General features: G+C 41.9%; 5 protein-coding genes across 8 annotated transcripts; 2 read left to right on the plus strand and 3 right to left on the minus strand.

Moving 5' to 3' along the window:
* Window positions 1–39: 39 nt before the first annotated feature.
* LOC117639900 (leucine-rich repeat-containing protein 51-like) lies at window positions 40–2,607 on the plus strand. Its single transcript, XM_034375887.1, has 5 exons — window positions 40–205; window positions 1,460–1,617; window positions 1,857–2,071; window positions 2,162–2,338; window positions 2,407–2,607. The coding sequence occupies exons 2-5, from the start codon at window positions 1,467–1,469 to the stop codon at window positions 2,500–2,502; spliced, it is 639 nt and encodes a 212-aa protein (XP_034231778.1). The 5' UTR covers window positions 40–205; window positions 1,460–1,466; the 3' UTR covers window positions 2,503–2,607.
* On the minus strand, window positions 2,592–9,706 carry LOC117639897 (cyclin-L1). Its single transcript, XM_034375871.1, has 8 exons — window positions 9,373–9,706; window positions 8,588–8,772; window positions 5,031–5,151; window positions 4,885–4,949; window positions 4,601–4,805; window positions 4,257–4,528; window positions 3,876–4,127; window positions 2,592–3,780 (listed from the first exon to the last, which is right to left on the minus strand). Exons 1-8 carry the CDS (start codon window positions 9,595–9,597, stop codon window positions 3,720–3,722), a joined length of 1,386 nt encoding a protein of 461 aa, XP_034231762.1. The 5' UTR covers window positions 9,598–9,706; the 3' UTR covers window positions 2,592–3,719.
* A 75-nt stretch (window positions 9,707–9,781) lies between these two features.
* On the plus strand, window positions 9,782–15,267 carry LOC117639843 (nuclear envelope pore membrane protein POM 121-like). Its single transcript, XM_034375783.1, has 12 exons — window positions 9,782–10,230; window positions 10,640–10,885; window positions 10,982–11,174; window positions 11,304–11,434; window positions 11,519–11,664; window positions 11,762–11,862; window positions 11,942–12,287; window positions 12,362–12,546; window positions 12,665–12,920; window positions 13,010–14,205; window positions 14,293–15,022; window positions 15,112–15,267. Exons 1-12 carry the CDS (start codon window positions 10,043–10,045, stop codon window positions 15,180–15,182), a joined length of 3,789 nt encoding a protein of 1,262 aa, XP_034231674.1. The 5' UTR covers window positions 9,782–10,042; the 3' UTR covers window positions 15,183–15,267.
* Window positions 15,268–15,337: 70 nt separating this feature from the next.
* LOC117639908 (H/ACA ribonucleoprotein complex subunit 3) lies at window positions 15,338–16,239 on the minus strand. Its single transcript, XM_034375931.1, has 3 exons — window positions 16,045–16,239; window positions 15,690–15,732; window positions 15,338–15,597 (listed from the first exon to the last, which is right to left on the minus strand). Exons 1-3 carry the CDS (start codon window positions 16,096–16,098, stop codon window positions 15,500–15,502), a joined length of 195 nt encoding a protein of 64 aa, XP_034231822.1. The 5' UTR covers window positions 16,099–16,239; the 3' UTR covers window positions 15,338–15,499.
* A 1,499-nt stretch (window positions 16,240–17,738) lies between these two features.
* On the minus strand, window positions 17,739–27,764 carry LOC117639814 (dynactin subunit 1). 4 transcript variants are annotated; one of them, XM_034375765.1, is made up of 25 exons: window positions 27,624–27,764; window positions 27,033–27,208; window positions 26,799–26,935; window positions 26,631–26,657; window positions 26,268–26,336; window positions 25,855–25,990; window positions 24,893–25,081; window positions 22,736–22,958; window positions 22,420–22,664; window positions 22,133–22,326; window positions 21,904–22,063; window positions 21,611–21,817; window positions 21,226–21,532; window positions 20,936–21,126; window positions 20,725–20,862; window positions 20,453–20,641; window positions 20,107–20,359; window positions 19,827–20,035; window positions 19,527–19,754; window positions 19,278–19,443; window positions 18,986–19,179; window positions 18,791–18,886; window positions 18,572–18,709; window positions 18,405–18,494; window positions 17,739–18,330 (listed from the first exon to the last, which is right to left on the minus strand). In XM_034375765.1, the coding sequence occupies exons 2-25, from the start codon at window positions 27,204–27,206 to the stop codon at window positions 18,184–18,186; spliced, it is 4,107 nt and encodes a 1,368-aa protein (XP_034231656.1). In that variant the 5' UTR covers window positions 27,207–27,208; window positions 27,624–27,764; the 3' UTR covers window positions 17,739–18,183. The 4 variants fall into 4 exon arrangements, with proteins under 4 accessions (XP_034231656.1, XP_034231647.1, XP_034231669.1 ...); XM_034375756.1 differs by having other exon boundaries at window positions 26,268–26,339; XM_034375778.1 differs by lacking the exon at window positions 24,893–25,081 and having other exon boundaries at window positions 26,268–26,339.
* Between the last annotated feature and the right edge of the window lie 16 nt (window positions 27,765–27,780).

Consider the following 27,780-nt stretch of genomic DNA (forward strand, 5'->3'; position numbering starts at 1 on the left):
AAGCCGCGCCTGGCCGCGCCACCACGCCAAGCGTCCCAACAATGCTCTTGTGGTCCAAGTCTTGTTGACAGGCAACAGCTTTCACAGCACCATTCTAAATTTAAAAGTGAACATTCCCACTGACAAGGTTCTACGCCTGCAGTCAAAATAGGAAAAAAATAGAATAAAAGGAGAAGAAGTTCTCCTTCCAGAAAGTAAAAAAAAAGTAAGTGGATAGTGCTTGTAATTTTGCCGTCTCCTTTTCTGTTAGCAACAAAAATTACTGTGCCCTCCTCCCGCGCTATTTCCCGCGAAAGGAAGAACCAGTCAAGCCCGATACGCTCGACGGCAGTAAATTATTTCTCCCTGTATCTGACGTTCCCCTTCGCTGGCCACCCCACCCCACCGCGCCTCTCCTGCCCGCCTCACCCCTTTTCCTCTCCGTTCCCGCGAATCAAGACATGAATGGGTTTAATTTCTCTGGCATCGCGTGACGGGGAATCATTCCGCCCCCGCCCCCACCCCCGACCTGGCCGTTAGTGGCTGCGTGGCCCGATGGCCCGTGGATATGGGATGGCTACGAAAATACCTGTCGGGGATAGGGAAGGCCAGGCTGCATGGCTGCATGGCGTCGGCCGGGACGAGGAATGTCGGCGCGCGTAGCGCCGCGCAGCGCCAACGCCAATCCTGCGCGGCATTATTGCGTCGAGTCGAATCAAAGTTCTTGGAGCCCTCATCGCTGCCGCTGCCACTGCGCGCGGTCGGCGCGGCGGTCGGGCAAACCGATTCCGAGAAAACCCGCGTCGCACTTCCTTCCCGCCCTGGAACGCGCGGGTTGTGCGTTCTTCCCTTCCTCCTCGGTGGGAACACCATCACGCACTTCTGCAGTTCATAACTCGGCGAGGCCCCCCGCGAGGTCCCTTTCGCCCCGCCCCGACCCGCATCGCGACGACAAAGCAGACCAAGTGAGTCAGCACCCCGCGCACACGACCCACCCCCTCCCCCACCCCCGCCCACGCCAAGCCCAATCTGGCGCCATGGAATTAAACAAAATCAGACACTCGTGACTTTGGTCGGAATGGAAACTGGTGCAGTGGCGTGCGGTGGGCGCGGTGCGGCAGCCCTGCCGCCCTGCTCTGCCCTGCCAGTCCGCCTAGACGGCCGGCCGAGTCTAGTCTAGTCTATGGGCGGAAGTCGTGACTTCCATTCACAGCAGGCTGATTCCAAGCGGGCGGTCTCTCTCACTCGCACTCGCAGGGCGTCCCGTGTGGGTGCGAGAGAGACACGCCGATGGGACCTCCCTCTCGGAAACAGCCCCTGGGAGGGAATGCCGCGGTGAGGTGGGCCACGCCGCAGTCCGCAGTGCGTCAGGTGTCGGGCGCGGGGCCGCCGTCGCTGCAGGCCGTCGCGGAGCGCGGCGCGGGTTCGCGGCCCCGGCCGCTCCACCCACAGTGGGCCCACCATCCTTGTCCTTGCGCAGCACCAGGATGGCCCTGGCGGTGTCGTGCGCCCCGAGGTGCGGCCCGCTGCCCAGCACCAAGACCAACCGGCGGAACCTCTCGCGACGCGACGAGCTCAGCGAGGGCACCATGGGGCCGCCCATCGACTTCTCCTTCAGATACTTCAGCAGCATCGCTGGTATGTGCGACGCGCACCACGCAGGCCGAGGCCACAGCCGAAATGCCGCAGTTGTTGTGGCGCACAGAGCGCTCGCGCCTGCGATGTAGGCCACCCAACGTGTTTGGCTGTGTGGCAGGCTGGCTCGTTGGGTTGCCTGCATCGCCGGCGCGAAGACTGTGCACAGAAAGGCCGCATGGAGGGGTGCGGGCAAGGTTTGCCATTTCTACTCCCGCTGTTCTGTTATCGCTCTGCCCCAGACATTCAAGACAACGAGACACCGCGGGCTGCCAGGACGGGCCGCGCGCCGACGCAGCTCCAAAACAAGAAGTTTGTGACCGCGTCGCTGTGGCTCAACAACAACCTCCTGCCCGACATCCGGGGGCTGTCGTCCCTGACGAGGAACCTCATCGAGCAGCCCGAGGCGCTGGCCTGGCTCGACCTGTCCTTCAACCACCTGACTGACATTTCGGACGTGAGTTGAGTTGGGAGTCCTCGGACCGGACCGGCGGACCTGGCGCCAGTCCCGCGCGGTAGTGCCAAAGAGCTGCTTATTTGTTGGCAGGAAATATCCCAGTTTCCACAACTACGGATATTGTACCTGCACGCCAATCGTCTGACTAAACTCAACTCGGTCGCCAAGCTGCGCCACTTCAGCAAATTGAGGAATCTCACGCTTCGTGGCAACCCAATCGATGAGATTCCATCGTACCGAAGCTACATCATCAGCATAATACCTCAGGTAAAACACCAGTAGGTCATGTCAGATAAGATGACAGCATGGGTCGAGGTTTAAATGATTGTGTTCAGATTACGCGGCTTGACCATGTGCCAATATCCAATGGGGAAAGAGGAAGTGCCCCTCCAGCTGGTTTCGCCAAGAAGAAAGCAATTCTGCTGAGATGACCATTACTTTCAACCTTTCCTTCCACATATTTTTTTTCAAATTCTGTGCGACCAAAAAGAGGGAAAAAAAGGAAAAATACAGAAGCATGTTAAAAAAATTACGTACTCTTTTATTTTTTGATGCCAAATCAGCACCACATCCTCCAATCATCCTGTACAAGATAAAAATAGTACTATATTCACAGACACTCCAAACAGAGCTAGGTTTTAAGATGCTTAAATTAAATAACACAGTAAGACATAAGTCAAATGCTCATTTACAGTAGCCAGCCTGTGAAAGACATAATGTCGTACATTGCACCTCAATGATTAGAAATGATTGATCATCTGCAGGAGTTTTATTTGAGTTCATAAACCATTCAGGATTTAACTGCAGAGGTGATAATTTGCCTGATACTTCAATTACAATATAATAGGGCAGTTTAACCAATTGCAATGGTAATATTATTTTGTGTTTAAGTTTTAACAAAAATTTCTTTGCAAGAAGACTATTTAACCCACCAATCGTCAACAAAGTCCAAGAATAATCACTTCAAATTGAATACTGCTCTGTAGAAAATAGTTCCTTTACTATTTGAGTAAGTATATCGTCAAAAAAATACGAGGGAAATAAAATGGAAACACATTGATCAAATTTACACTTCTTGACTAAGCTTCTGAGAATATGCAAGAGCTGGTGAAAATGCATCACAGAATCAGGTACAATATCTCCAATGTGTGAGGATTCATTGATACAAGGCAAGACATGTCACATGTACAATACAACAAGATAAGGACAACGAAACTGACAAAGGTTGTCATTCCTTGGAAGAAAATTGATATTTGTAAAACAACAAAAAACTGCAATTAGCATAGATTGGTCGAACATTAAATTTCACAACAGTGATGGCACATCATATCATTAGTATTAATGTACAACTCTGCTAGAATTATTAAGCAAAACCAATCTTTAGCCTGTTATCTGTTGAGGTCTAGTTAAATTAACAAGGTCTGAAACACAAAATTAAAAAGAGAACCAAATACTTCCTATACGGATTCACAGCTTAAATTGCCTAAAAAGATTTCATTGATTCTTTCCAGCCATTAGACTCACTAGGTAAATGACAATATATGAATTGTAAATTTCAGAAAAATGTTATCTCAGAAGAAAATATATCTTGCTTTGTATCACCATGTACAAAGGAATTGAACCCTTTGGAAATTGAAAATTAACAGACTTATGAGACACGCAAACGTGACTTTTCATAACTACGAGATCTTGACTTGTACCTCTTCTCCCTTAAATAGGAAAGAAACAAACATTTTGATTAGTATTCACTCATCACAGGGTAAAAGTGATAAATGCAGACAATTATCACAATGAATTTTATTACCTTTTCCCCCGGGGTGACGGTGATGGAGATCTTGAGTAACTATTTCTTCTTGATTTTCTGTGTGTCTTTTTACTACGCTTGTCTCTGGACTGTGACCTTGACCTTGTACGCGAACGTGATCTTGATCTCGAGCGAGGAGTGGGTGAACGTGACTTCCTGGTCTTCTTCGACCTCTTATTCCTCTTTGGGCTCCTAGAAGAGGAACGACTCCTACTTCTACTGTTCCTGTGTTTGTTGTTGTGATGGTTCCGACTGCCAAAATAGAAATAAAGAAAATGTAAGAAATTTTACATGGGTATGTAGAGAAAATCCAGGCATGGCACATGGGTATGAAGCAGGCCGGAGTAATGAGAGAGGCCTGTCCAAGAAAACGCAACGTACCCAGTATTCACAGACCAGCCACTTGATCGATGATGCTTATCTTCTTTGCCCTTCACTGGTGAACTTGGCCGTGACCTTGTATGTGACTGACTAAGATTATCAGGTGAAGGACTTTGACTTCCATGAGGTGTATTTGGGTCTGAGCCAGTTACACTATTTTGATTGTTGTTATTGCTGTTATTAGTTGGTAGAGCTTGTCGGGCTTTTAGTCTAGAATCTTCATACTGCTTCTTCAATATTTCAACACGCTTGTCTAGTTCATCAGCATTAGGCTGAAACAATATTCATTATATGAGTGAAACTAAAAAATTTTCATATAAAATAGATAATAAATAATCCCTTACCTTGGGTCTTTCATATAACCGAAGAATGCGGAAACAGACATCCTTAATATCCCTTTCCGACACATCAAAGACTGACCACCAAGCAGGGCTTTTTGGTAAAGCAATCTTCAATTTTCTCGCAGTAAGATAGATACAGGCAGAGGCAACAGTTTCAGGATGGTACCGCAAAAAGACATCTGTTCTTAAGGAATCGTTCATGTAATTCCTGAAAAACGAGATTCTGGATCAACACATGTCACGAAAGAAAAGGGTCCATGAAAGTGACTTTTATGAGGGTTACTCACCAAGCCAATTGCATGAATGACTGATGTTTTTCATAGTTCAAAACTTGCAAATACATCACAATAATCTGTTCAAGGAAAAAAAAACCAAGAGGTAAATAGTAGCTTGAAAACCACAGCTGTACTGAGGTAATGAGGTGCTAATGTACCTTGTGAGGATGTTTGACATGCACACAGAACCCAAGTTCTTTGAGAACTCTACGCTCAGCTTTGATGACTTGCGTCTTCAGAACAGAATAAGCCTGGTCAATGATCACGGGAGTGATGGTCCTGCAGCAACACAAATCACACAAAGGTGTGCAAATGCACATTAGCATCAACCCTACCTATAGACAGAATCAATATTCTGTCACTTTCATAGCAAGCTTTTGAATGCAACTTCCTAAACCCCACAGGACTGCAACAACCATGATTGATTTCACCTCAGATGTATATTCTCTCTTTGAAGGGCAATTAAAATAATTTGAATATTCCGTTTTGCTTAAGCCTACAATGCTCCTTGGCCTTTTCCAGTGCACACACACACACACTCACATTCACTAAATATAGAACAGTCAGATACAATTTTCAAATTATAACACAATAAATCATGGCTAATGAATACATCAAGGTTCAAAAGTACTTTACACTGATAAGGACATTTCTTGCAGACTTTATATAACAAGCATTAACTACCAATGAGTTCATACCACTTTTGTGACTCATTATGACTACAGATGCAACAATAGCGATGAGTTCAGGCAGCCGATGATATACTCCTCCTCACTGTCATACCCTCATATCAATTCTGCTAGATGGTGTCAGTCTGGAACTCCAAAGTGAGGTTAAACATAGGTAAACACACACATCTTTAACTTCTTCTTATGCTGTTATAAAGATGTGATGAACCTTGGTAATGCCCACTGAGCTTAGTGAGTCAGAAGTCCTGGGCATTCAGCTTAGTTGGGCAAGTGTAGATGCCCCATGCAGTGTGTCCTCCATGCAGTAACAGCGACTTCACCACCATCAAAAGATGAAAATGAGCTTCTTAGAGGATGAAGTGATGAATCCAAGTTGGTCCACTGCAGACAAGCTCCACACAGGAGAAGGTAGAGGTCTGCAGTGCTATGGCACAAAAATGCAGTCAATATAACCAAGAAAATTCAACATTCATTCATTAAGACTGCAGACACAAAATGCTTTTAACAGAGATGTAGCTTACTCACAGACACATCCATCAGTTTTGAAAAGTTCAGCCATTCCTGTTTATGTCCTTTAGATGAGTTACCTTCTTTGAAAGCAATGCACATCTTGAGAAAATTAGCACAGTACAGAAGTGACTAGACAAAGCTTCACAACTGGGCTATGTACTTACCACATGAAGCAAAGAACTTCTAGGTCAACAAAAACAGATATGAAAAAATAAATGGGACATCAAGACCTATGTCAACATGAGTTATCAACAAGAGTTACAATACTTATTTGAATAAAGTAAATACAATCTTGTCACTATAACAATAGCCATAGTTTAAATAGATTCGGTCCAGAAACTGTCTCTAAAATATGTGACTATATATTAAAATAAAACAGCAGCTGTCTGAGCAAGAAAAAGCACTAGACAATACATTTAAAAAATGCCAGGTGATTCAGCTCAGCAGAGAAATTATGCAGAGCTGCCACACATAGCTCCTTGCAGGTCAGAGGGTACAGGGGGTAACGATGTGGACATGATAGGAAAGAATGGTTATGAAAATAAACAGCTGAACTGAATCCCCTTGTGCAGTTCTAGTCAAATAGCAATAGGCTCTTCAGATAATAATACAATATCCTAAATGACAGGTAACATGATGATTGGCACACACAAAATTGCAAAATAGATGTCTTGGAAAGGCAAGGAGCATGAGTAGCAGAGCATGAATTCTGCAGGCGCGCTTCCAGAAACAGACTTTTTTTTTGGGGGGGGGGAGGGGAGGGGAGAATGTCATACAAGTTACAGAAGCAAAGTGCATTTCTTTGCCCACAATTCAAGCAGCTCCACTTCCTTCAAGAACCCACCACCCCATCTGTGCCTGGAATTCTGCCTCTACAGTCACTTTTAAAAAAAGGTGTGGTGCATTTGTGCAAATTCCACAACCAACCAGAATATCTGGGCTCTGTCCCTTCTCTAAATACACACACTGACTAACATTAATTGTAAATATTGTAACTTATGATAACATTCCATTCAATTCATTAATCGTTTGTAAATGACAAAAAAGTTTCATAAAAAAGTACAAATAACAGCTACAACAAGACAGCCTCTAATAACATCATTATACAAATAGGCACATGATCACATCTTTTAATTGTAATAAGTTAGTTCATTTAAAAGATATAACATTGCAACAATGGACCTTACCAAAGCCAGAATAAAGTCTAACTTCAATTTCTCAAAGAAATATGAACAGTTGATAAGCAGAAATTACAGCCTGAAAGAATACTGAAGGAAAAAATAAATCATGGTTGCTGCTTGCAGTTTGTGAAGACCGGGCTGAGCCGGGGTGATACTGGAAGGTAGGGACGCCATTGCACCAAACCAATGCACCGAACCAAACCATCTAGCTGGATGGTCGGGCTGTTCAGGCGTTCGACTGGCTTGCCGCCACTCACCCTGTATGTCCCAGTCCTCATCTGTGGGAAAGGAAGTAACAAACAAAGTCTTTGAGCACAGGTTCAAAAGTACAGTATCAGCTTTAAAGTGGTAAACATATTTCCATAAAATGTTTCAAAATTCAAACATGGGACCACCCATTCCCTATTTGATCCATGTTCCAAGGCAGAAAATGTAAGGAGATATTAAATTTGATATGAAAAGGGCAACCACTGAGCCCATTTGTTGTAATTATTAATCAAAGGAACATGAAGAAAATAGTGTGACCCCAGAAGAAGCTTGCAAGTTGAAATTGTCACCCATGAGAATGAGCAGACTCAATCACATGGCATTCAAGAGAAAAAAAAAAGAAAACAATGTAGAGAGCTGATATTCTTTACCCCAAAATGTAAAGATTGAAGCCATCCATTAGACACAGAACAATTTCCAGTGATCTTGGTTGCCAACTACTAAATTATTTTGATGAAATGCAAATCTACTTAGCGTAGATCTAAATGTACAAACCAATCAAAAATTGTGTTCAAAAAATTTCGTTGATTGAAATCCCTCTTTCCCTCTATATATACACACTTCTAATTCATAAATGCTTGAAATGCAAAGACTGCTTTTAAAATAAAGAATACTGCAAGGCTAGAGCTTAATGTGAAAATAGTTGGTGGCATAGACAACTATGGTAACACTAATCAAGAGAATGAATCTGTTATGAGATTAGAAGTTTTGAGAACTCACCGAAGGCATACTTGCTATAAAACGTTTTTACATTAACCAAAATAACATTGGCAGCACATAATAAGAAAAGACTGGCTCTGCCAGATAGATTGTAGGAATAATCTATTCACAACAAAAGAGGAGGACAAGCCCCTGAACATGGCTCTAAACATTAAAGTAAGACAAAAAAAACTTCGAACAAATTTATAAGACACTGTTTACTTGTGAAACAATTGGTCTGAACTACAAAGTTTTTCACAAACAATAAAAATTGAAGAATTAAATTTTTCTTAAGAAACCAATGATAAGATAAAATCTTTTGTCATGTTCTGGGACAAAGCCTCCATGATAAACTAAACAAATACTTACTTCTGGCTTTTAACTTGTTTGATGTGGTGGAACACGTTGATGACATCTCTTATCCTTCGAGGAGCCTCTTCAATTTTAGAGGCAAGACAAACACAGCCCATGGCCGTGGTTTCCATTCCATGTCGGACAAATGACTTTGAATAATAAAATCTTTGAAAGATCACTTGCCCTGTGGCCATTGCTACCTGTTAACATAATTTGTCACAAAAAAGGGTTATTTGACAACATAGCAAAATGTATTTATTGCTGAAGCCATCGCTGAAAACAAAGCAACCATTAAGTTCAGATCAAACCATCATTTTAAACATGTTTAATTTTATCAAATCTTTTCTGACATAAATGGAAGCTTCAAAAATTAACGTCTTATTACTGGAACAAGATGTAACAGTGACAAGCCAATCACTAAAATTTGATAAAAAAAAAAAAAAAAAAAACTGAATGTCTCTAAAATTTATTGAATCTAGGCAATCACATAAAAATTTAACCAGCCAACCCACACTGTACAGCATGGTCAAGCTCTGGGATCATAACCTGTACTGCATGCAGACTAAAAGTTAAAATTTTCCACAATTCGCCAGACTTGTGACAGTGCTGAGAGCGATGAGGCAAACCCACGGGTGAATGTATCAAAAGCTATTCTGCCCCTAAGAGTGAAGGGGGTGCAGAAGCGAGTTAATGACGCTGACGCACCAATACGTTGGACTATCGTTGGGGCGCCATTGTGGGACGTCCAGAAAGACAAGACCAGCGCAAGCATAAGAGAGAGTAATGGATTCCATTCTTACCTGAGGTAGCCTGAGCAAAATTCCGGCAGTTTGAATGAGTTCACATCCTAAAATCCTAAGATCTGTTTCAGTTTCTCTATCTAAACCATCTAATTGGGATGGCGTCGGGGACAGCCTCTCTTCAGGCAACAAACAATTCTTGAGCGTAAGCAACACATTTCCGTACGGTTTGGGATTGCTTTTGGTGGACGGGGAGCTCTGTGCGTCGGGCTTCTGAGACCCCATAGTTAAATTACAAAAAATAATCAATTTGCACAACAATTACGACTAAAATCATGGGGAATTGCAACACCAGCTAACGGCAGTATGCAACCCCCACAACCCGCGACTGTCGTCATCCGTGCCACCACAACGCCGACTAAGTCCCCGCTCTTGAGCCGTAATTTTACCCGCTTTCCCATAACATGCCTCAGCACTATAGGTTTCTGTATGTCTGAAATGTCATCTACGAAGCCTTTTGTTTTGATAAGTGCATTCGTGTCAAGCCAATATTGCAATAGATATAGTGGCAGATCTACCGGAAATCCCCAAACAAATTTGAATGTTGGTGGTTGTGACGGCGCGAGCGTGGAAGAGAAGAAGCAGCCGGTAGATAGGTTAAGTCCCGCTGATACGAAGATTTGTTTAAGATTGTTTGTGCAAGGATATCCTGGAAACTTAAGCTGCAACAATGTTTCTTAACTTCGGTAAAAAGAGCTCAAACAAGAAGCCAGCAACACCCGCGGGCTCACCTAAAACACCATCGTCTCCCAACATTAACTCTCCTGGAACTGGTGGAGCTGCTTCTAGATCAACAGTTCAAACTATTGCTGGACCATTACTCTCTTCTTCCAGATTTAATACCGTTCTTGACGCATCGTAAGTATCCAGAATGAAATTTTCAATATCCAAAGCTTTTCTTTTATTGTTATTTTTCTTTCGATTCACAACTTTCATTTGAATGACTCTCAAGGTTTATGCCCTTTGTCCTTTAAATGTGTATTAAAATTCTAGTCTGCTTCTCTGATCTATGGTTCATTTGAAATTTCAATCTACAGTTCATAAGTGATTATTGTTCTTTTTAGAACCAAATCAGGCATATAATTCTCACCTTATATTAATTTTTGTGTTGCAATACTTAAGGTTTTCCACAACTTATGATCTGAACTGATTATTTTGCACAAATATCCTAATTATTATTGAATTATTATTCATCATGCTTCTATCTACACATTTATTCATGTTGTTAAATGTACAAATTCTCAGTTTGTATCTTTTTTTCTTCCAGGACTTACGCAAACGTGAATAGCCCAGGATTTACTAGTCGAGTTGTTAATTGTGCCACCAATGGAAGTAGCTCTTCCTCGTACCGTGAGAACAGTGCCACCCATCAGAGTAAATACTCTTCTGTTGGTCTTTTCCCAAGAGTGCAATTAGGACAGTCAATTCTCCCTACACTATCTCCACATAACAGTCAAAAGGTCAGGACGCCGGTTAGAGTGAGAATTGCTCCACCGTCTCTCATTAGCCGCAGGTAAAGTTTGTTCCTTTATAGGAAATTGAGGCTTTTAATTTAAGCAACCCTGTTAAATAATTTATTTCAACAAACCTTCTTCTGATTTTCTCTTAGGCAAAATTCTGTTTGTACACCTCCAGAATCTATCAAAGAGAAAAATGATACACCTAAGCTATCTCCATCATCAAGCCTTCAAAAATCAACTAATGGGAGTTCTTCAAGAAAGAATGATCACAGCTGCTCTGTGATAGAAAATTTACAGGAAGCTTCTCGAAAACGAATCTTTTCAGAGTGTCAAGATGTCTCCGTAAGTTGTTTAGTTTTATGAAGTACAGCATTGGCTTGATGGAGCTCATCTAGAATTATGATCCAGTACCCATAAATATTGTGTTTAAAAAATGGTTGGCATTTTGTTTGGTTTGTTTCTTTAAATTAGGATGAGTCAAAAAAGCGCAGAAGGAAGGCTGAGTTACCTATCCCCAATCCCAATGACGACACATACCATTATAGGCATGTACGGGCTCCTGCAGTCCCTTCAAGACCCCCCCAGCCAGACATTTCTTCTCAGTAAGTAACATCTTCCTAGCATGCTAGTTTCTGAACATGTTTCAAGTAGAGAAACTCTTAAGTTTATATATTTTTCTCCTGTAGGGGCAAGAGAGCTCGTGAGAAGGGGTCTCCCGAGGAACAGAAACGTCAGCGACGTAAAGTGTGTAATACAAATAATGCTATCTTCAGTTCTCTTAGCTCTAGTAGAAATTTGTTGGAACGTATAACTGCTCAGAAGAGGAAGTCAGGTTTGTGCTTCAATTCAGCTTTTTCCAATAGTTATCTTTATAAATCATTATTTGTCTGGTTATGCTCATACATTTGTCTTTTGTTGTTTTTGTTCAGTTGACAGCTCAAGATCTAGTAGTCCACTAACTCCCCTGAGTGCAAAGCAAGTGAAGGACAGGAAAACTGCTTCAAATGCCAAATCGACACAATGTAACTTGGTTAGTGCATTGAAATGGTCCCTACACATTCAGTAGTCTTGTTCCATAGGATCCAATTAATGACCTTCGCTTTCTTCAGGATAATCTACCACCGCAGGAGAAGTTTTCAGGAGAGACACATCAGGCAGATGGTACGCCTGTCTCCTCCAAGGGAATTTTAAAGAGAGTCAGTTTCCAAGTGAAGGAGACTACCACTGTTTCACAAGAAAAGTCCCAGGATAATGCAGCTCCAGATTATACTACTAAACTTTTTCGTAAGGAAGTTTCCTCGCATACACCAAGAACTCCATCTTCAAAGACCCCAAAACAGAGCTTGTGGGTTCAACCATCAGAGGCAGATGAATTAAACTCCTTCCTCAATGATGATTCTAAACTGCATAGGCCTGAACGATTGAAAAGCTTATTGGCTCGTGTCAGTGGCAAAGGTCAGTTCTAGTTTTTAATTGAAGCAAGTTATTACTACTTTCATCTGTAACATTACCTTCATTTATCATTCCAGATAACAGACAAGAAAATAAAACTCCTCTCACAGCTACTTCTACAGGCGCTGCTGTTGCTACTCTACCTGTAAGCACAGGCCCTAAACAATTTTCTCCGTCAGGAGGTCTGTCTTCAGGATCTTCAGCTCTTACTGTGACTGTTTCCTCCACATGCACCATAATGACTTCGGCTACCGTCACCTCAGTGAGTAGCATAGCACTCCTCTTTAACTTGAACTGCCAACCGTTTGTGTCTTATCTTTTCTTTTGCCTATCCTGATTATTATTCTGGTAAACTAATACAGCTTTTCTCTTCTCTATAGGTGAATGGTATTCCTTCATCTGAAAGTGGCAGCTCCCCTCGCCCACTAGTTTCTGCCTCCTTGTCCTCAACAGCCCTGCTTCCAATCTCTCAACCAGCTGTCTCCCTTGAGTCTGTGGAAACTGCAGTGAAAGCACCTCCTCCATCCTCTATTGTTCCACCAGCAACACAGGTGACCTCCCAATCGCTTGTTCAAGGGCAAGTGGTGTCCTTGTCAACACCCCTGTTCACCTCCTCTAGCCCTGCCCAGCCAACGGGTAGGTACCTTTGCCTGTCTCATAAATATCAGTACTTCTTATTAAAATTGGTTTTAATTTTATTCTATAATTTCTAATTTTTAATGCAGCTTCTACTGGTATTGGACTAGGCACCACAACTTCCAGTGTGCCCAAGGATGTGACTCCATCATCTAATGTGTTCAGCATCAAGGCTTCCACAACAAGTAGTGAAACCCTACAAATGGGAACAGCCATAATTGGTACAGCTGCTACCAAACCAACGTTCCAGTTTGGGTCAAGTACCCAAGCCTCTCAAGCAGCTTCTCCTTTGAGCACAGTTGCACCACCATCATTAACAAATTCAGCTTTCAAGTTTGCATCAGGGACATCAAATCTTGCCGCCACTCCGGTGCCGACATTTGGTGCAAGCTCAACTGCCGCTAAACCAATAGTTTCATTTGGGTCTTCTGGGGATCCAAAGCCAGCTTTCCAACTTGACACAAGTGCCAGTGCTGTCAAATCAACTGGTAGTGACCCTGCCACACCAGCCAAACCTACCTTCTCCTTTGGTTCAAGTGCTGGTATGTCCTCAGGGGTGCCCACAACAGCCTTTCAACTCGGACAGGGCCTTTCTGAAACATCTAAACCAGCATTCCAATTTGGATCAAGTCTTGCAAATAATACTTCTACATCTACAACAGTTCAGCAGGGGTCCACTGGAATTGGCACTAATGCATCTGCTCAAGCTACAAAATCAGCCTTTCAATTCGGATCTAGTGCCACTACATCCCCCACACCAGCATTTCAACTTGGCGGTGCTAGTGGACTGCCTGCAGCACCAAGCGCCTCATTCCAGTTTGGATCATCTTCAACAAATCAAGGCCCTCCTTCTGAAGCTCCAAAGTCAGCCTTTCAGTTTACCTCAAGCAAACCAAGCAATAATGGTTCTTCAGATGCTCAGAAACCAAACTTCTCATTTGGATCCAGCTCTGGTGCCTCCAAGCCAAATTTGCAGTTCGGATCAAATAACACCAGCTCTTTGGAAGTCACCAAATCAACCCCATCCTTTGGTAGCAGTAATAGTCTGACAACACCTGCCAAACCCACATTCCAATTTGGAGGTGGGAGCAATGGTCCCGCTGCAACTGCACCTGCAAACTCTGCTTTCCAGTTCAGTTCAGTCAACTCATCCGATCAAGCTAAACCAGCGTTTGGCTTTGGGTCAAGTGTTAGCAAACCAACTGATTTATCTAGGCCTGCTTTTGGTTCAACAGTGCAGAGCCCTACTTCAGCGTTTGGACAAGCTGCCCCTCAACAAACCAAGGTATGTAGAAATAGTCTGTGTAAAATGAAGTGTTCTCAATATGTTTATTTTTACTGAAGTTTTTTTTTCCCTCCCTCAAAAATTTAGCCTGCCTTTGCCTTTGGCTCGCCTGCCAATCAGAACACAAATGGACCAAATGAGAATAAGAGTGCGTTTTCCTTCAGTTCACCCACTAATAATAAGGGTGCCTTTTCTTTTGGTGCCTCAACTAATTCAAGCACCAATGGATCAACTGACAACAAGAGCGCATTTTCATTTGGCTCTTCAAATCCAAGCATGAGTAGACCAGCTGACAATAAAAGCTCATTTTCTTTTGGTGCCTCTTCAAATGCAAGCACCAACGGACCTTCTGACAATAAAGGGGCCTTTTCGTTCAGCACATCTGCCAACCAAAGTACTAATGGGTCTGCTGACTCCAAGGGGGCCTTTTCATTTGGTTCGTCTGGACCTACCTTTGGTTCAGGAACGCCCAACTCCTCATTTGGCTCAGGTCCCTCCTCCTCAGCATTTGGAGCACCTGCATCCAATACGCCATCTGCATTGCCATCCTTTGGATCCATTTCGGAGTCCAAGACCAATGGCTTTGGGTCAACGCCAAGCTTCGGCAGCACAGGGAGCAGCTCCTTTTCATTCGCCTCAAATTCTTCTACCAGCAATGGAAATTCTGGTAGTGCTTTCGCATTTGGTGGAGGTTCATCAGGAAACACCAATGGGGCATTCTCATTCGGACAGAAGCAAGACCAAGCCTCTTCAGGATTCAGCTTCAATGCCACAGTGACTGCTGTTCCCAATTCTGCTCAAGCTACTCAAGCCCCTGGTAGGACTAGTTCTTGATTGTGATTTGCTGGTGTTTTTTATTGAAGTAATCATGCATACAGTTTCATTTTTTTTTTTAATTTTTTGCAGGTTTGTTTAGTATTGGCGCTGGTGCCTCAACTACACAAAGAAGAGTCAGAGATGCACGTCGGAGAAGATAACTCGCCCTGCTGCATGCCGTGTTAATGTTCCCATATGTTGTTGTATTTTATGAATGTATCTTTTAATAGACATTTGTTTTTTGAACTTATTTTGATTCATTTGCAGCCTTACAAGATATGACATGGAAGTCTTTCTCATGAAAGAAAATGACACATTTACAAATACATCTCTTTTATTTAGTATAGAAAAAAAAAATTGCTTAATTTGCACAAGCAGGCATTGCTCAGTCAGAAAAATAACAAAAACAAATTACTCAGAGGGACAAAAAAAAAGGTATGAACAAATGGTAATACTCTTAGGATAAATTATAAGTACATCAGTAGACAGGAGCAGGCTGCTGAGTTGGTAGCAGCCCGAATCTTCTTTTGATGGTTATCCTTTGACGGGAGTATTTGTCTTCAGGGGAGAACCGAGCTGGAACAAGAAAGGCAACATTTGAAGAACTTTCGGCGAACACCATAATGTGCATTATATGGTTGTTCACACGGGAAGGAAAGGTAACAAACCTGGGTGTGCCGAAAGGGTGGGCTTTCCATTGGGGTCAGTAGACTGCAACACAACACCAAAGCAAATTAATTAAACCAATGAGATGGAGCGAGAGAAAAACAGTAGAACTCAGTTTTTTAAAGTCGTCTGACACTGATTACACCTAACCTAATAAAAACACGCGGTTTCGGTACAGACAAAAGCCATTCAAGATCACAGCACAAGCATAAATGTGCTCATAAAATGTAAATAATATTGAAGAAAAACAGATCGTCTACGTAAAAGGAATGTAACGGAAAAACCGATGAAAAGAAAGCCGAAAACAGTGGACCACGTTAAGAGAACAGGCACCGGGGATTTGTGTACTTTTCATACCTTGAAAGTATACACTCTCTCGTTTTTCTCGTTTAAGTAGTACATAAGATACATGATGAAAGCTTTAGAAATCAAGAGACAGAACTATAAAAGCAGGTCTGCGTCTTTTTTTCTCTTCACGTGGTGTTGCTCGCGTCGCGCGGTTGTTGTTATCTTGTTGTTGTTTGTTGACCGACTGTTGACTGTTGTTTCCGGTGTGATTCGGGCTGCGGGTGGCGCCCCTACAGGATATGCGGCTGACTATGGAAGTAACCTGACGCGCTAGGATTCGAGCTCTCTCCTAGGAGTACCATGTACATATCTTTAGCTGTGGTAATATTGTGTGGTTTTAGAAATATGCCACGTGGTGGCATGCATTCCTCACGTGTACGTTGGCGGAATCACGTACTCGTGGTTCGCCACCTGAGCTAACCAAGGGATGAGGTCATACACCTGTTCAAACAACATGCGTCGAGGGCGAATCAACTTCGCACGACTCTCAACGCCTGTTTCCGTGGCCAAAATTCGACGTAGGCCAACAGCCACGCTGCGCAGACACAGCTCGCTATCGCATTCACCCTGTTCCCCACGATGGACACCCTCAGGTTCCGGGCTGTGCAGTGGCTCGCCCTCGGCGCCCTGGCCCTGGTGGTGCTCGCCCTCCTGCCGACGCCCCACGGGTGGGAGCCCCAGTCCGACACAGTGCAAGTAAGGCCTCTGCATCCACCTGCCGTACCGGTGACTGGGTCAATACTCCGCGCATAGTGCGCCTCGCGTTGCGTGGAGTATTGCCGCCAGGCCGGACTTGGACTTCCCTCGCAATTTTCTCTGATTCCAGAGGTACAGGCGCTACCTGGTTAACATCCCAGCCAACTCTATCGTAAACCTCACTGGGGTAGGTGTGCTTTGCCACCAGGGTTGACGTGAGTCACGTCGTGTCAATATTTAACTCCCGAAAATCGTTTCCAGTGGACGCAGACATACGTGCCCCTCGGTTTGGCGCTGTTTGGACGCCAGCCTTACATCCTCAACTTTGGTTGAAGTCAATAAATGAAATGGCTCTCTACTTAGAGTAACTCTGCCACCTTACACGCCCGACCTAACTACTGAACCCATTTGTTGCAACAAATGGCAGTTTTATCTATCACTGTTGCCTTGCCACTGCCGACGCACAGCGCCATTCTTGGCATTTGTGAGTGGCTCGCCACATCGACACCACCCGCCTCGGCCGCGGCCACGGCGGGCACCTTGTCCTCCTCGACATGGACGAGGCCTGGGGGACAGTTGCCGGGGACGAGGGGGAGCACAGCTCGGAGTACCGAGAGGCCCCCGTGACCTCCGAGGCGGTGCCGATGCCGCAGGGGCCGCAAGGGGGGTCTCTGTGTCTGGCCCGCCCGTGCCGCACCGACGTGGAGATGTGCTCCGACCACAGCCAGCACGAACTGGTGGACCACGTCTGGGCGATGTCAGCGCCGCCGCGACACCTGGCGATGATGGCGGGAGCAGCTGTCCAGGTAGAGCCTCACGAGCCTCACCCTCACTACAGAAACAAAACATGTGTCTAATCTGCCCCGTTCCATGTGCACAGCACCCACCACCGCCATCGGGCCCGATTTCCCCCATCCGCAGATGTGTTGCCTCTTTCCCAGAGCGCTGATTATTTTCTTTTCAACCTATCCTTTCCCTTGAACCTTGATGAATAAATTATTGAATGATGAACATTGTAACAAATTTATTAAACTTGTTGTAAAATTCCAATGTGGGTACAAAGCACACTTAACATCTTTAGCGCAACAGAACAGAACTTTCATAAGAAATTAGTAGTGGTAACGATGATTTCACAATTTCATCCGTAACACTTTTATAAAAGAAGCTGAAATGCTCATTCACAAATATCTCGCATGATAATCAATATTACAGGACAGTAATTAAAAAAAGTCTCTTACTTGACTAACAAATCTTAGTTGAAGCAACATGAGAACTGTTCCTTGAAATTTATCACAGATATGTTAAATAATAAAGATGAAACAGAGATTGAATGTTAAAATCAGTATGAACAATGAAAACGCCATACAAAATTAAATAAATTTATATAGAGTACCATGTAACACCCAATGCATGGTTTACAATTCATAGCCTCTCAAAATTAATTACATTAACTTAAGCTAAACCAACTAATTTTCTTTGAAGCAAATTCAGAGATGCATCATCAAGCACAACTGTCACATTGCGCTCACTTGGGGGAACCGGACCATCAAATGGAATCTTCACCCAACCAATCTCAATGGAATCTTCTTCCTTCAGGGCCTGGCCAGAAAAGATATGTTAGTAAAGACTGAGTCCTACTACAATAGATTTATTATTGACATTTGTCCACAAACCTTAGACATTTCTTTGGAGGGGAAGATAGCAAAATCAGCATCTGCTTTGCAGCCTGGTCTTCTGTTCACAGCCTCAGTAAGGACTAAATCCTGGAAGGATACAGATGCAATTTAGTAGATGCTAATGAAAAAAAAAAAATATTGGAGTATCCATGAAAAATAATTACCTGCAATTGTTGAGTCCTCAATTTCAGTTTATGGAGGTTAGACATCTCTTCAATCAGCTGGTTTGATAATGGTGCCTGGGTCTTGGTTTTCTTTGTTATGTCAACAACTTTGGGCATTACCCATGCTTCATGGACATCCTAAAACACACAGAGACCAAGTTTTACTCGGGTGAAACTTGTTAAGTTTGGAAGGCATGTGTCTTTCAAAAGTAAACTTACTTTCAATAATGAGGAGGCTTTTCTTGAGAGGTCATCAAGACGCTTCATTGAATCTGTGATTCTATCTTCAGAGCCATTTTCCAGTCTTTTAGGTACCTATGGACAAACAAAAAAGACAAATTTCCTTTGAATACCCTTCTTTAAATTTGAATTAAGATAAGGCAACACATTTATTCAAAAGTGTACGATACTTACAGGCAATGGGGTCAAGGATTCCAAATTTTCCTTGCAAAGTTGATTCTGAAGGCGGACATTTTCATTACGCTGATTACGCAATGCAAGTCGCAAATTGCGGATTTCATTCATTAGAAGAGGGGAATCAGTAAGAATTGTACTGTTTTGTCCAGCCTCAGGAGAAACAGGACTGTGAGTTGGACTGGAAGAAACGGCTGCAACATAATTTCAACAAATTTGGAAAGTTATAAAAAATTACCAAGAAATTACATTTACAAATATTGATGATTCATTCCCAGGCTATTGAACTGACCTGTCTTGGTATCCAAAATAGCCTTCTTGGCAAAGTTCTTGACTTTGTCTTTCAATTCGCCTCTTTCTGTCTCCAGTGAATCAATATCGGCTTGCAAATGATCCATAGTCTCCTCAAATTCCTTTTCCTTTCTCTTGAAGAGGGCCTGAGCATCCTCCAATTTACGCTATAGTGCACAAATTAAGCATGGTGAATTAAAAGGAAACAGCAATATTTAAATTAGGAATTTACACGCATGAGTAAACATACCATTAATTTCTCATTGGCTACATTTGCATCCTTGGTTGCAACCTCCAACTTACGCTCAGCCATATCTTTGCGTAATTGTAGTTCACTCATTTCTTCCTGTTTCGCCTTCAGAGCAAGGCGCAATTCCTTAATGTCAGCTTCCTTGGCTTCCAATTTCTGAGAAAGTAATTTCGTTTCTTCGAGCTCTGTTCTGACAGCCTTAGCACGCATTTGAATTGGTGGAACAGGCTGCAAGGCAACATTTGTTAAAAAAATCTGCAACTAAATTAAATGCATTTAACAACATAGTAAGGTACAGACCTTCTCTTCTGGTTTGATAGGCATGCCTGCTTCATACTCCCCATCCTGCAAGACTTGCACTAACGATGCCACTTGCTGGCTGATAAATTCTAAGGCAGTGCGCAAGCTGTCAACAGGCCCAGGCCCACCTTCTTCCTGTTCAAGACATTTGCTTGCTGCAGCAGTTACCAGTTCCCTCAGCTTTGTCTCTGACAGTCCAGCATCAGCATCTGCAGAAATTGGTTAGGGAATAGTTTTTCCAAACTTAAATTGGTTCAGATTTGGTGTGATTGTAACTTACCACCAATGTTTGAAATTATGGCAAGGCCAGAGCGCACAACATCTCGTATCAAACGAGTAACCCTTGTGGCATGGTTGGTACAGCAGTCTTGCAGAGCAGACGCGAGGCCCGTCTCCAAACCCATATTGGAGATGGCTCCCTCTTGTTGTCCTGTTGGTATGCGCCTTCTGGCTGCCTTCAATTGTGCAGCTAAAGTTTCTGACACAGCTATCAAGTGTGTGGCCAGAGCTGCCATGTCACCTCCATCACCAGCCTGAAATTCAGCATAAAATCGTCATACATAACTGGCTGCAAGCAGAAGCTTAGGATCAGGTGTATGTAATGATTCCATCTTTGAAGATCTTACTTTAGTAATGGCTACAAGTGCTGAAGCATCAGTTCGCAGGCAATCTGCAGCAGCTGTGAGGGATTTTGCTATGTCAGCAATAAGCTGACTCTGATTAACTTTCACCTCAGTAGCCAGAAGAATTGGGAACATGGTGCTAAAATAGTTGATGCAACGTTCTAAACCTTCTAGTCCAACATTCTCATCCAACTGAAACAAAAAGTAGAAAATTATAAGAATTTTTTTCCCCTATTACAATAGTTGAGTAAAGTCTTATTCTTGATTTATCATACTTGGTCTTTGCGCAGCAACTCCAAGAAATGATCAATGGCCTTCTCTTGAACAGCCATATCAGGGTAGGCAGCAGCAACTTTCAGTAAAGTTGGAGCTGAGCATGAATTCAAAGCATGTGCAAACTGGTGAAGAATACACTGAAAGGAAAAGAACTTGTTACAGTATTTTATTTGGGAGTCACCAATCAAAGTGTTTTTTTAAATGACTGACCTGGGCATTAAAAAGAAGGTGTGAAAGACGGCAACGGAAAGCATATTGCTCGACAGTGTGACCCCTAAGAAGACTTGCCCGATCGATTGATTCAACATTCGGGAACTTTTCTTTCACTTGATTTAAAAGAACTTCCGTCTTCCACAAAAGTCGAGGTACCAAGAGCAGTACAAGCACAGCATCATGATCACCTTGAACCAACATACGTTTGTAAATAAAAATGTTTGCAGCAGCAGTAATAATAATACTAACTAATAATAACAATAATAAATGATTGATGTCCAACATACCTCCTCGATTCATAAAGCTATCCGGCATAAATCCAGTGAGATACTCGACATGCTGGTTAGACTCTTGGACTTCAATCCTACGCAGTTCCAAGTCGATTGCGCGTGTATGAGCCTTAGATTCAGCAAACATCTTCTTGAAGTCTAGCATTTCAGGCAATTTGCTGACAGGTCGAGCAGATTCTCGCTCCAACTGTGCCTGGAGATCTTGTGCCTGTTCTTGAAGCTTCTGGACAACCTCTCTGAATTTGCTAATGGTTTGTTCACGGTCAGCCAGTGTTTCTAAAGCCGCTTCTTTATCTCGTTGAGCCTACATAATAACCAAGTTATTATTATTATCTGATGGTGAAATTTCGATCATCTACAGTATCTTTAGGAGAATATTTACCTCTCTCATGCCTGCTCTTGCAAGATCAGCCTCCTCCCGCAACTCCACCTCCAGCTCACGAGCACTTTCACCCAGTTGTTCATTCATGTCCACTAACTGCTCAAGTTCTGCAACCTCCTCTTCTAAAGCAGCAACCTTCTCTTCAAGATTCATCTTCTTATCAGCCAACTGTTCCACCATTTCTTCAGCACCTAAAGCAGCATCCACCTAAAATTAAAACAAAAAAACAAAGAATGAACAAATGCTTTTTGACTTGACCTACTTTACTAAACATTGGTCATTGATCACCTTACCTGTTCCTGCAAATCAGCAATTTGTCCTTCCAGTTCCTCCACACGAGAACTTAATTTCTCCTTTGTGCGACTTAGTTCAGCATTTTCAGACTTGCGTTGGTCGAGATCCTTCTGCAATTTCTGGAACTCATGCTTGTCATGTGCAGACAAATCACGAAACCTGAACAAAATGAATGGGTTTTAAACATTTTTAAGGAGAAAGCTTAAAAGATTCTGCAATTTATTTTACCTGACAATAGTTTCATGAAGACGGGCATTTTGTTGTTCTAGCTGCTTTACTTTAAAAACAGTTGCAGATGATAAATCACCCGAACCTGAACTGCCATCTGTTTCAGACATTTGCGCCTTTAGCAATTCTAGATCAACTGTAAGTTCTTCAATTTTCTCTTTGGCCTGATCCAATTCAACCTGTAATGTCTCCGCCTGAAACAAAAATTCAAGTTGAAGGGAGTGTCCTTTAAGATTACAATCATTACAGTTAAATTACAATTGATTACAATCATGCAAACAACAAACCTTCTCCTCAGCCATTTCTTTGTCAAGTGTTGCCATCTCCATTGACTCAGCAAGTTCAGACATTTCTTCTGCATGTGCATCTTTGGCTTCAATAGCCTCCCTGGTCTCTAGGCGAGCACGATGCAAGTCCCTCTGTAAATTGGCCTGAGATTCCATGATGCGGTTTTTAAACTCCAGCATACTTTCAAGTTGAAGCTTGGTTTTCTCAAAGTCCCGCAACAGTTCCTTGTCATGAAGGCGCTTTGCTACAGACAGAAAGATGGCATGTAAGAGAGTATGGCAAGATTAAACATCAAGTACAGTAACAAAATCAAACCTTTAAGTGTATCCAGTTTCTCTGTGAGATCTCTCACTTGAGCCTTGAGCATATCATTTTCCTGTTGGGTTTGCAAGTGGCTCAAACGTTCACCCACATCACCACCTCCACCTCCTTGAGCTACTTGAGGTGATGACAAGACGCTGGTGTTCATACCAGCCCCAGGAGATGCGAGAACCAGTCCAGGCGTAAACTGTGGCTTAAGCGTTTCAACGAAGCCAGTCTGTTCAAAACAGAAGGGCAAGAAATTAAAATACTGTAATGACAATTTTTTCTGAACAAAAAATTACTTTCAAAGCCTTTTAATATTATCATTATTGATGATTAAAAACTTAATTAACCCCTATGGAAACTTGAAATGAAACTAAACATGAAATACATGCAGTCCACTCTGGTGGAAGCTGATTCAAGTGAAAGAGGAAAATATATATAAACACATAAAGCTGAAACTAGACATAAAGGAGCATTTCTCCAGGGAACCCAAACTACATCAATCCAATGAACTCAAATTCTTTTGACCCCAACACTGAGATGTCCTTGCAAAATATTTAAACTATTGTGATATATATCTTGAACGGTCAACCATCTTAAACTACCTGTCTGTTAGTGGTTGGAGTGCAAATAAATACAACTGTGCTCTAAAAATTAATGTCCCACTACAAAGGTGCAAAAGAACCAAATACTAGGAGGTTATTGAATTGTTGAAAACAGATGCAAGTCCTAGTGTTCTCTTCATCAAATGCAAAAAGTAGCAGAAGAATCATAACATTAGTCGCCACACTTTCAACGGCGATGCAAGCAGCAGCACCAGGATTAATAAATCTGGTTATTTACAGTAAAACATTTTTTACTTGTCTGAGAAAATAAAGCGTGCACTAAAACATACTTATTGCAAGTCATGCATAAAAATTATCTTAAAATAAAATCAGGAATTAAATTATAATATGTAATAATATTTATAGATGAACAAACTTCGACGTTTCAAGGGGAGAAGAAATACATGAAGACAGCAAAGCATCTACAATGCTATATTGTTGTAGTGACAGACCATGGTCCGAAACTTAATTAAGTTAGTCAAACATTAGTCCACCGAATCATAAAAACCGATCTTTTATCAGAGGTAGCTTCAATCTTAACATAACTTTGTAATTATTGTACAGAATAGCGGTTGATAGATGGATGAACAATTTAACTTGCACGAAAGTGTTAACCTAATTAGCACCACATACTACGTATATAATGATTCTAGTTTGGACAACAAGAAATTCTCTTGTGCAGCTCTAGTGCTGGAACAAGTTTGATCCAAATCAAAATGGATTTATGAACTTGAAGTAGGATAAACAACCTTGTCAAATGACCAGGGGTCATGCTTTCACATAATTATTACAGGATACTATAAAAACAATGCAGTTAGTAGCAATGTGAGTAGATTACTACAGTCATGCAAAAGAGTTAGTTGCATTGTTTTTAAATGAAACTCATACTTATGGGTCAAATGTGTGTGTGTGTGCGTGCGAGTGTGCGTGTAGATGTGTTTCATTCAGAAATGTGTAAGGTCTTTTGCAATAAGAAAGGTCCTAATTTTGGTACAGCAAATGTGAAGAGACTATGACAGCAATGGGACTTTTCTCATAGGATGAAAATAATATGAAATTGGAAACAGGTAGGGACAAAAATGAACAGGAAAACAAAAGGTCCAGGAAAACCATACCACTCTGACTTCTGCTAGAGGAAGAAACTTGGTAAAAAGCAAACAGGGGGCTTGAGGTAGTCCAACAAAGAGGCCAAAAGATCAGCCAGCAGACAGAACACACACATTTCCGCAATAGAATAGAACCCACTGACATGTGATATTCATGTTACCTCTTTCAAACCAATTGATTTTTCATTTTATTTTCATTGTGAATTAACACATTCTCTGCCTTTACTAACAAATTGTAACATGGCAGAGGTGTTTCTAATACAAAATCAACTCATCAGTTTCAGTGGTTTCTATCTTTGCTTCAGACACTGAAAGTTAATACACACATCCACAGCCACAAGCAGCAAAGAAGAAGTAAAGACAGAATGGGAGGGAGCTACAATGTTAGGCAACAAAAAAGAATGAATTTATGAATGAACCTCTCAGAGTTAGACAAATGAAAACAGGGAAATTACTTGGTCTGCACTTGGGCTAGTTTGAGGGACTGGAATACTCTGCTGTCGTTTTGGGGTAGAGGCAGAGCCACTCGCGGTTGTCATCCCTGAGGTGCTTTGCCTGAAGTTTGATGGAGGAGCTAGCTTGGATGGCTTGCTTGCAGCTAAAGAAGGGATACCTGAACCCTGCTTAGGGGTTGATTTCCCTGGCTGTAACAAAACACAACAAAAAGGCATGCACGACATAACACAGTACAAAAGACTGACAAACAGTCACATGCTCTTAGTTTTCTTGAAATCTCTTCATCTTTTCCACTGGTTCCTCTATGTCTTTAGCTTCACACATTTTGAATGCGCCTGTGTGTATTGAGCTGAAATGTTGATTTATGACCCTAAATGAATAAGGGTAAGGGTAAATCACAAAACAGAAAATCACAAGAGCAAATGTCACACACCATCACCACAATTGAAAACAAACAGACAAAGACACAAAACATAAATAGGGAGGTGCATCAAAATGCATCACAACACATTGCGTTTTTTCAATCCTTTTTTTAAGGACAAAAGAACTTGTCTTCCTTTAAAATCTTAACCATTAATAACTTCAAAGTCTAATATTGAGTTTCATGGTTGTGGCAATATACCAACATTTGTGCTGAAGAAGGCATAATCATCAAAGTACTTGTGGAACTACACAAATGAACTAAGCAGCTTGGTCTGCAAATACTTAAGTAATAGTACAGTACTTTGATTTAAAGTCTAAAAAATATACAAAATAGATAAGAAAAAAGTACTTGGGTAAAAAACAACAAAAACAAGAAAAAATAAAAGAAGCTAACATGCTCTATTGGTGGTAGAAAAATTACACGACCTAATAGGACATGACTACATAGTTTGTTGTAGAAATTTTCAAAATTAACATATTAACATGTCAAATATTTGAGTGTCAGTTACCTAAACCTAATATAAAACTCCAATCTTACCTCAACAAATGAAGCTCTTTTTGAACTCAAATTTTCTGTAGACTGCCGAGGAGTCGTGAGTTTAAGTGGAGCAGGAGAAGGTGAGTTGGTTCCCAAATCTGAAGGGCTCCTTGATCCAATAAGTGATAAGCGAGAGCTGAAAAATAGTTAGAAAACACTGTAATAACAGAAACACAAAAAATGTAAGACAAAATTAATCATTCTTTGTTTATAAAATAAGAAGCAAGAACAGGTGCTTTTTTTTAAAGGAGCTGTAGCGGAACTCTACATTAGAAAAATGCTTGAACTTCAAAAAGGCTCATCATGCACAGGAAAGAGAATGGGATCAAGAGCTGTACAAAAGAGTGACATGCTACCATAAAAAACAAGATTGCACCTAGAGCAGCAGATTTGAAGCCTCATTTCAATCTTACCTGAACTTCTCAATTTTAGGTTCAGTTGCAGCTCGAGAAGTTTGAGCTGGAGAGGATTTCCTCCGAACACTGCTTTAGTGTACATTTGTACCGTAAAAGCCGAAGAATGAGAGAGAGAGAGAGACAAGCAGAGTGTAGTAAAATGTAAGACAGATGAAACAAGAAACCATCACCATGACCATCCCCATACAGATCAAAGCAACCATGCACTTAACTACTATCACAATTAAATTCATGGTTACATTAAGTCAAAATGGAATGAGGCCGCGAGTTTAACAGAGAAAATATGAAAGAGAGAGAAAGAGAGCATCCTCAAATTTCATTAACATGCAAATGATTAAACCAAGAAGTCTTCCCACTCACCTAGTTGGTTCATTTTTTTTCCTGACACTAGCCATACAAGAAGCATGATAAGAATAGACACAAATGATAAATGTTGGACATTGGAAAAAGAGGTATGTTAATTATGACAGGAAGAGAAGAGCCATAAGCAGCTACAGCGCTTTCCATAAACAAATGTGATATACGTACTTGCTCAAACGAGAACGATTTTTATCCTCTGAAGGTGTTGGACTTGATCTTGCAGAATCAGATGGAATGGGATTCCCAGAATCATCCAAAAGTTGAAGTTGAGTTTGTCGAACAAAGGCTCCAAAATTTTCACCACACTGGAACACAGCACAGACCGGAGTTCGAATTGTTGAAGAAATACAAACTTTGACTTAAATGAAGGAGTGTCGTCTTTTAAAAAGAAATATTACAAACCTTGAAATACTCTTTGCCCTGCACAGTGCCATTATTTTTCCCTTTTGCTTCTTCAAGTATTACACCAAACCACTTTCCTGCTGCAAATAATGTTGAACCAACATATGCAATGGTGCCGTTGCCTCTGTCCTGTACTAGGACCTTTTGGCCCACTTTGAAGGGCTTTTCAGCCATATCTACACCAAGAAAAGACAAAACTAGCGTTAGATAGAAGTGAGCTAATAGATATAACAGTTCAGTCAGTGCCAGGTAACCACTAAGCAAGTGCTCCACTTAAAAGGTTATAGGAAATTATTGCAGCACTAGAGCCGACTTCTTCTGGCGTTAAGTTACTGAAGAATTTGGCGTCAAAATAAATCTTACACAATTTTTTTTTTTTTTTCAAAACAAACCATGAGTACCAGATGGGGAAATGGGCGTCAACAATAACCAAAACTACTTGGCAAATGGAAGTTGAAGGTTATGTTCGCACAGACATATCTTAAAATGAGTTTAAGACAAGGACAGCATAGTCAGATCTCCGAAAAAATGAAGGAAAACGATCTCATTAAGGCAGAAGCAATGGGGTTCCGCTTAAATTAAATTACTTACCGGAGAATCGTACACAAACCCGTCCACAAATGTAGGTCCATTCACTAGCACAACACCGATGACAGCTGACAGCAGACGGTTGGCAAATGATATAATTCTCCAAAAATAATATGTTCTACCAAGCAGCTCCACACGCCCCGAGATCATTTTTTTTAAG

Source organism: Thrips palmi, unplaced genomic scaffold (assembly GCF_012932325.1).
Source record: "Thrips palmi isolate BJ-2018 unplaced genomic scaffold, TpBJ-2018v1 HiC_scaffold_1, whole genome shotgun sequence".
Taxonomy (NCBI): Eukaryota; Metazoa; Arthropoda; class Insecta; order Thysanoptera; family Thripidae; genus Thrips; species Thrips palmi.

What these genes read in the sequence shown, in the direction of transcription:
- LOC117639814 (XM_034375756.1), bottom strand. Translation starts at nt 27,206, where the DNA reads ATGGCTGAAAAGCCCTTCAAAGTGGGCCAAAAGGTCCTAGTACAGGAC. An exon ending in CAAGAGCAGGCATGAGAGAG is followed by an intron (nt 21,533 to 21,610) that starts GTAAATATTCTC and finishes GTTATTATGTAG; the next exon opens with GCTCAACGAGATAAAGAAGC. An exon ending in AAGCCTCCTCATTATTGAAA is followed by an intron (nt 18,710 to 18,790) that starts GTAAGTTTACTT and finishes TGTGTGTTTTAG; the next exon opens with GATGTCCATGAAGCATGGGT.
- LOC117639897 (XM_034375871.1), bottom strand. Translation starts at nt 9,597, where the DNA reads ATGGGGTCTCAGAAGCCCGACGCACAGAGCTCCCCGTCCACCAAAAGC. An exon ending in ATGTCAAACATCCTCACAAG is followed by an intron (nt 4,950 to 5,030) that starts GTACATTAGCAC and finishes TTCCTTGAACAG; the next exon opens with ATTATTGTGATGTATTTGCA. An exon ending in GGCTGGTCTGTGAATACTGG is followed by an intron (nt 4,128 to 4,256) that starts GTACGTTGCGTT and finishes CTATTTTGGCAG; the next exon opens with TCGGAACCATCACAACAACA.
- LOC117639843 (XM_034375783.1), top strand. Translation starts at nt 10,043, where the DNA reads ATGTTTCTTAACTTCGGTAAAAAGAGCTCAAACAAGAAGCCAGCAACA. An exon ending in CTTCGGCTACCGTCACCTCA is followed by an intron (nt 12,547 to 12,664) that starts GTGAGTAGCATA and finishes TCTTCTCTATAG; the next exon opens with GTGAATGGTATTCCTTCATC. An exon ending in TCAAGCTACTCAAGCCCCTG is followed by an intron (nt 15,023 to 15,111) that starts GTAGGACTAGTT and finishes AATTTTTTGCAG; the next exon opens with GTTTGTTTAGTATTGGCGCT.
- LOC117639908 (XM_034375931.1), bottom strand. Translation starts at nt 16,098, where the DNA reads ATGTATCTTATGTACTACTTAAACGAGAAAAACGAGAGAGTGTATACT. An exon ending in AGAGAGTGTATACTTTCAAG is followed by an intron (nt 15,733 to 16,044) that starts GTATGAAAAGTA and finishes GTTGTGTTGCAG; the next exon opens with TCTACTGACCCCAATGGAAA. An exon ending in CACCCTTTCGGCACACCCAG is followed by an intron (nt 15,598 to 15,689) that starts GTTTGTTACCTT and finishes TTCTTGTTCCAG; the next exon opens with CTCGGTTCTCCCCTGAAGAC.
- LOC117639900 (XM_034375887.1), top strand. Translation starts at nt 1,467, where the DNA reads ATGGCCCTGGCGGTGTCGTGCGCCCCGAGGTGCGGCCCGCTGCCCAGC. An exon ending in ATACTTCAGCAGCATCGCTG is followed by an intron (nt 1,618 to 1,856) that starts GTATGTGCGACG and finishes GCTCTGCCCCAG; the next exon opens with ACATTCAAGACAACGAGACA. An exon ending in TCATCAGCATAATACCTCAG is followed by an intron (nt 2,339 to 2,406) that starts GTAAAACACCAG and finishes GATTGTGTTCAG; the next exon opens with ATTACGCGGCTTGACCATGT.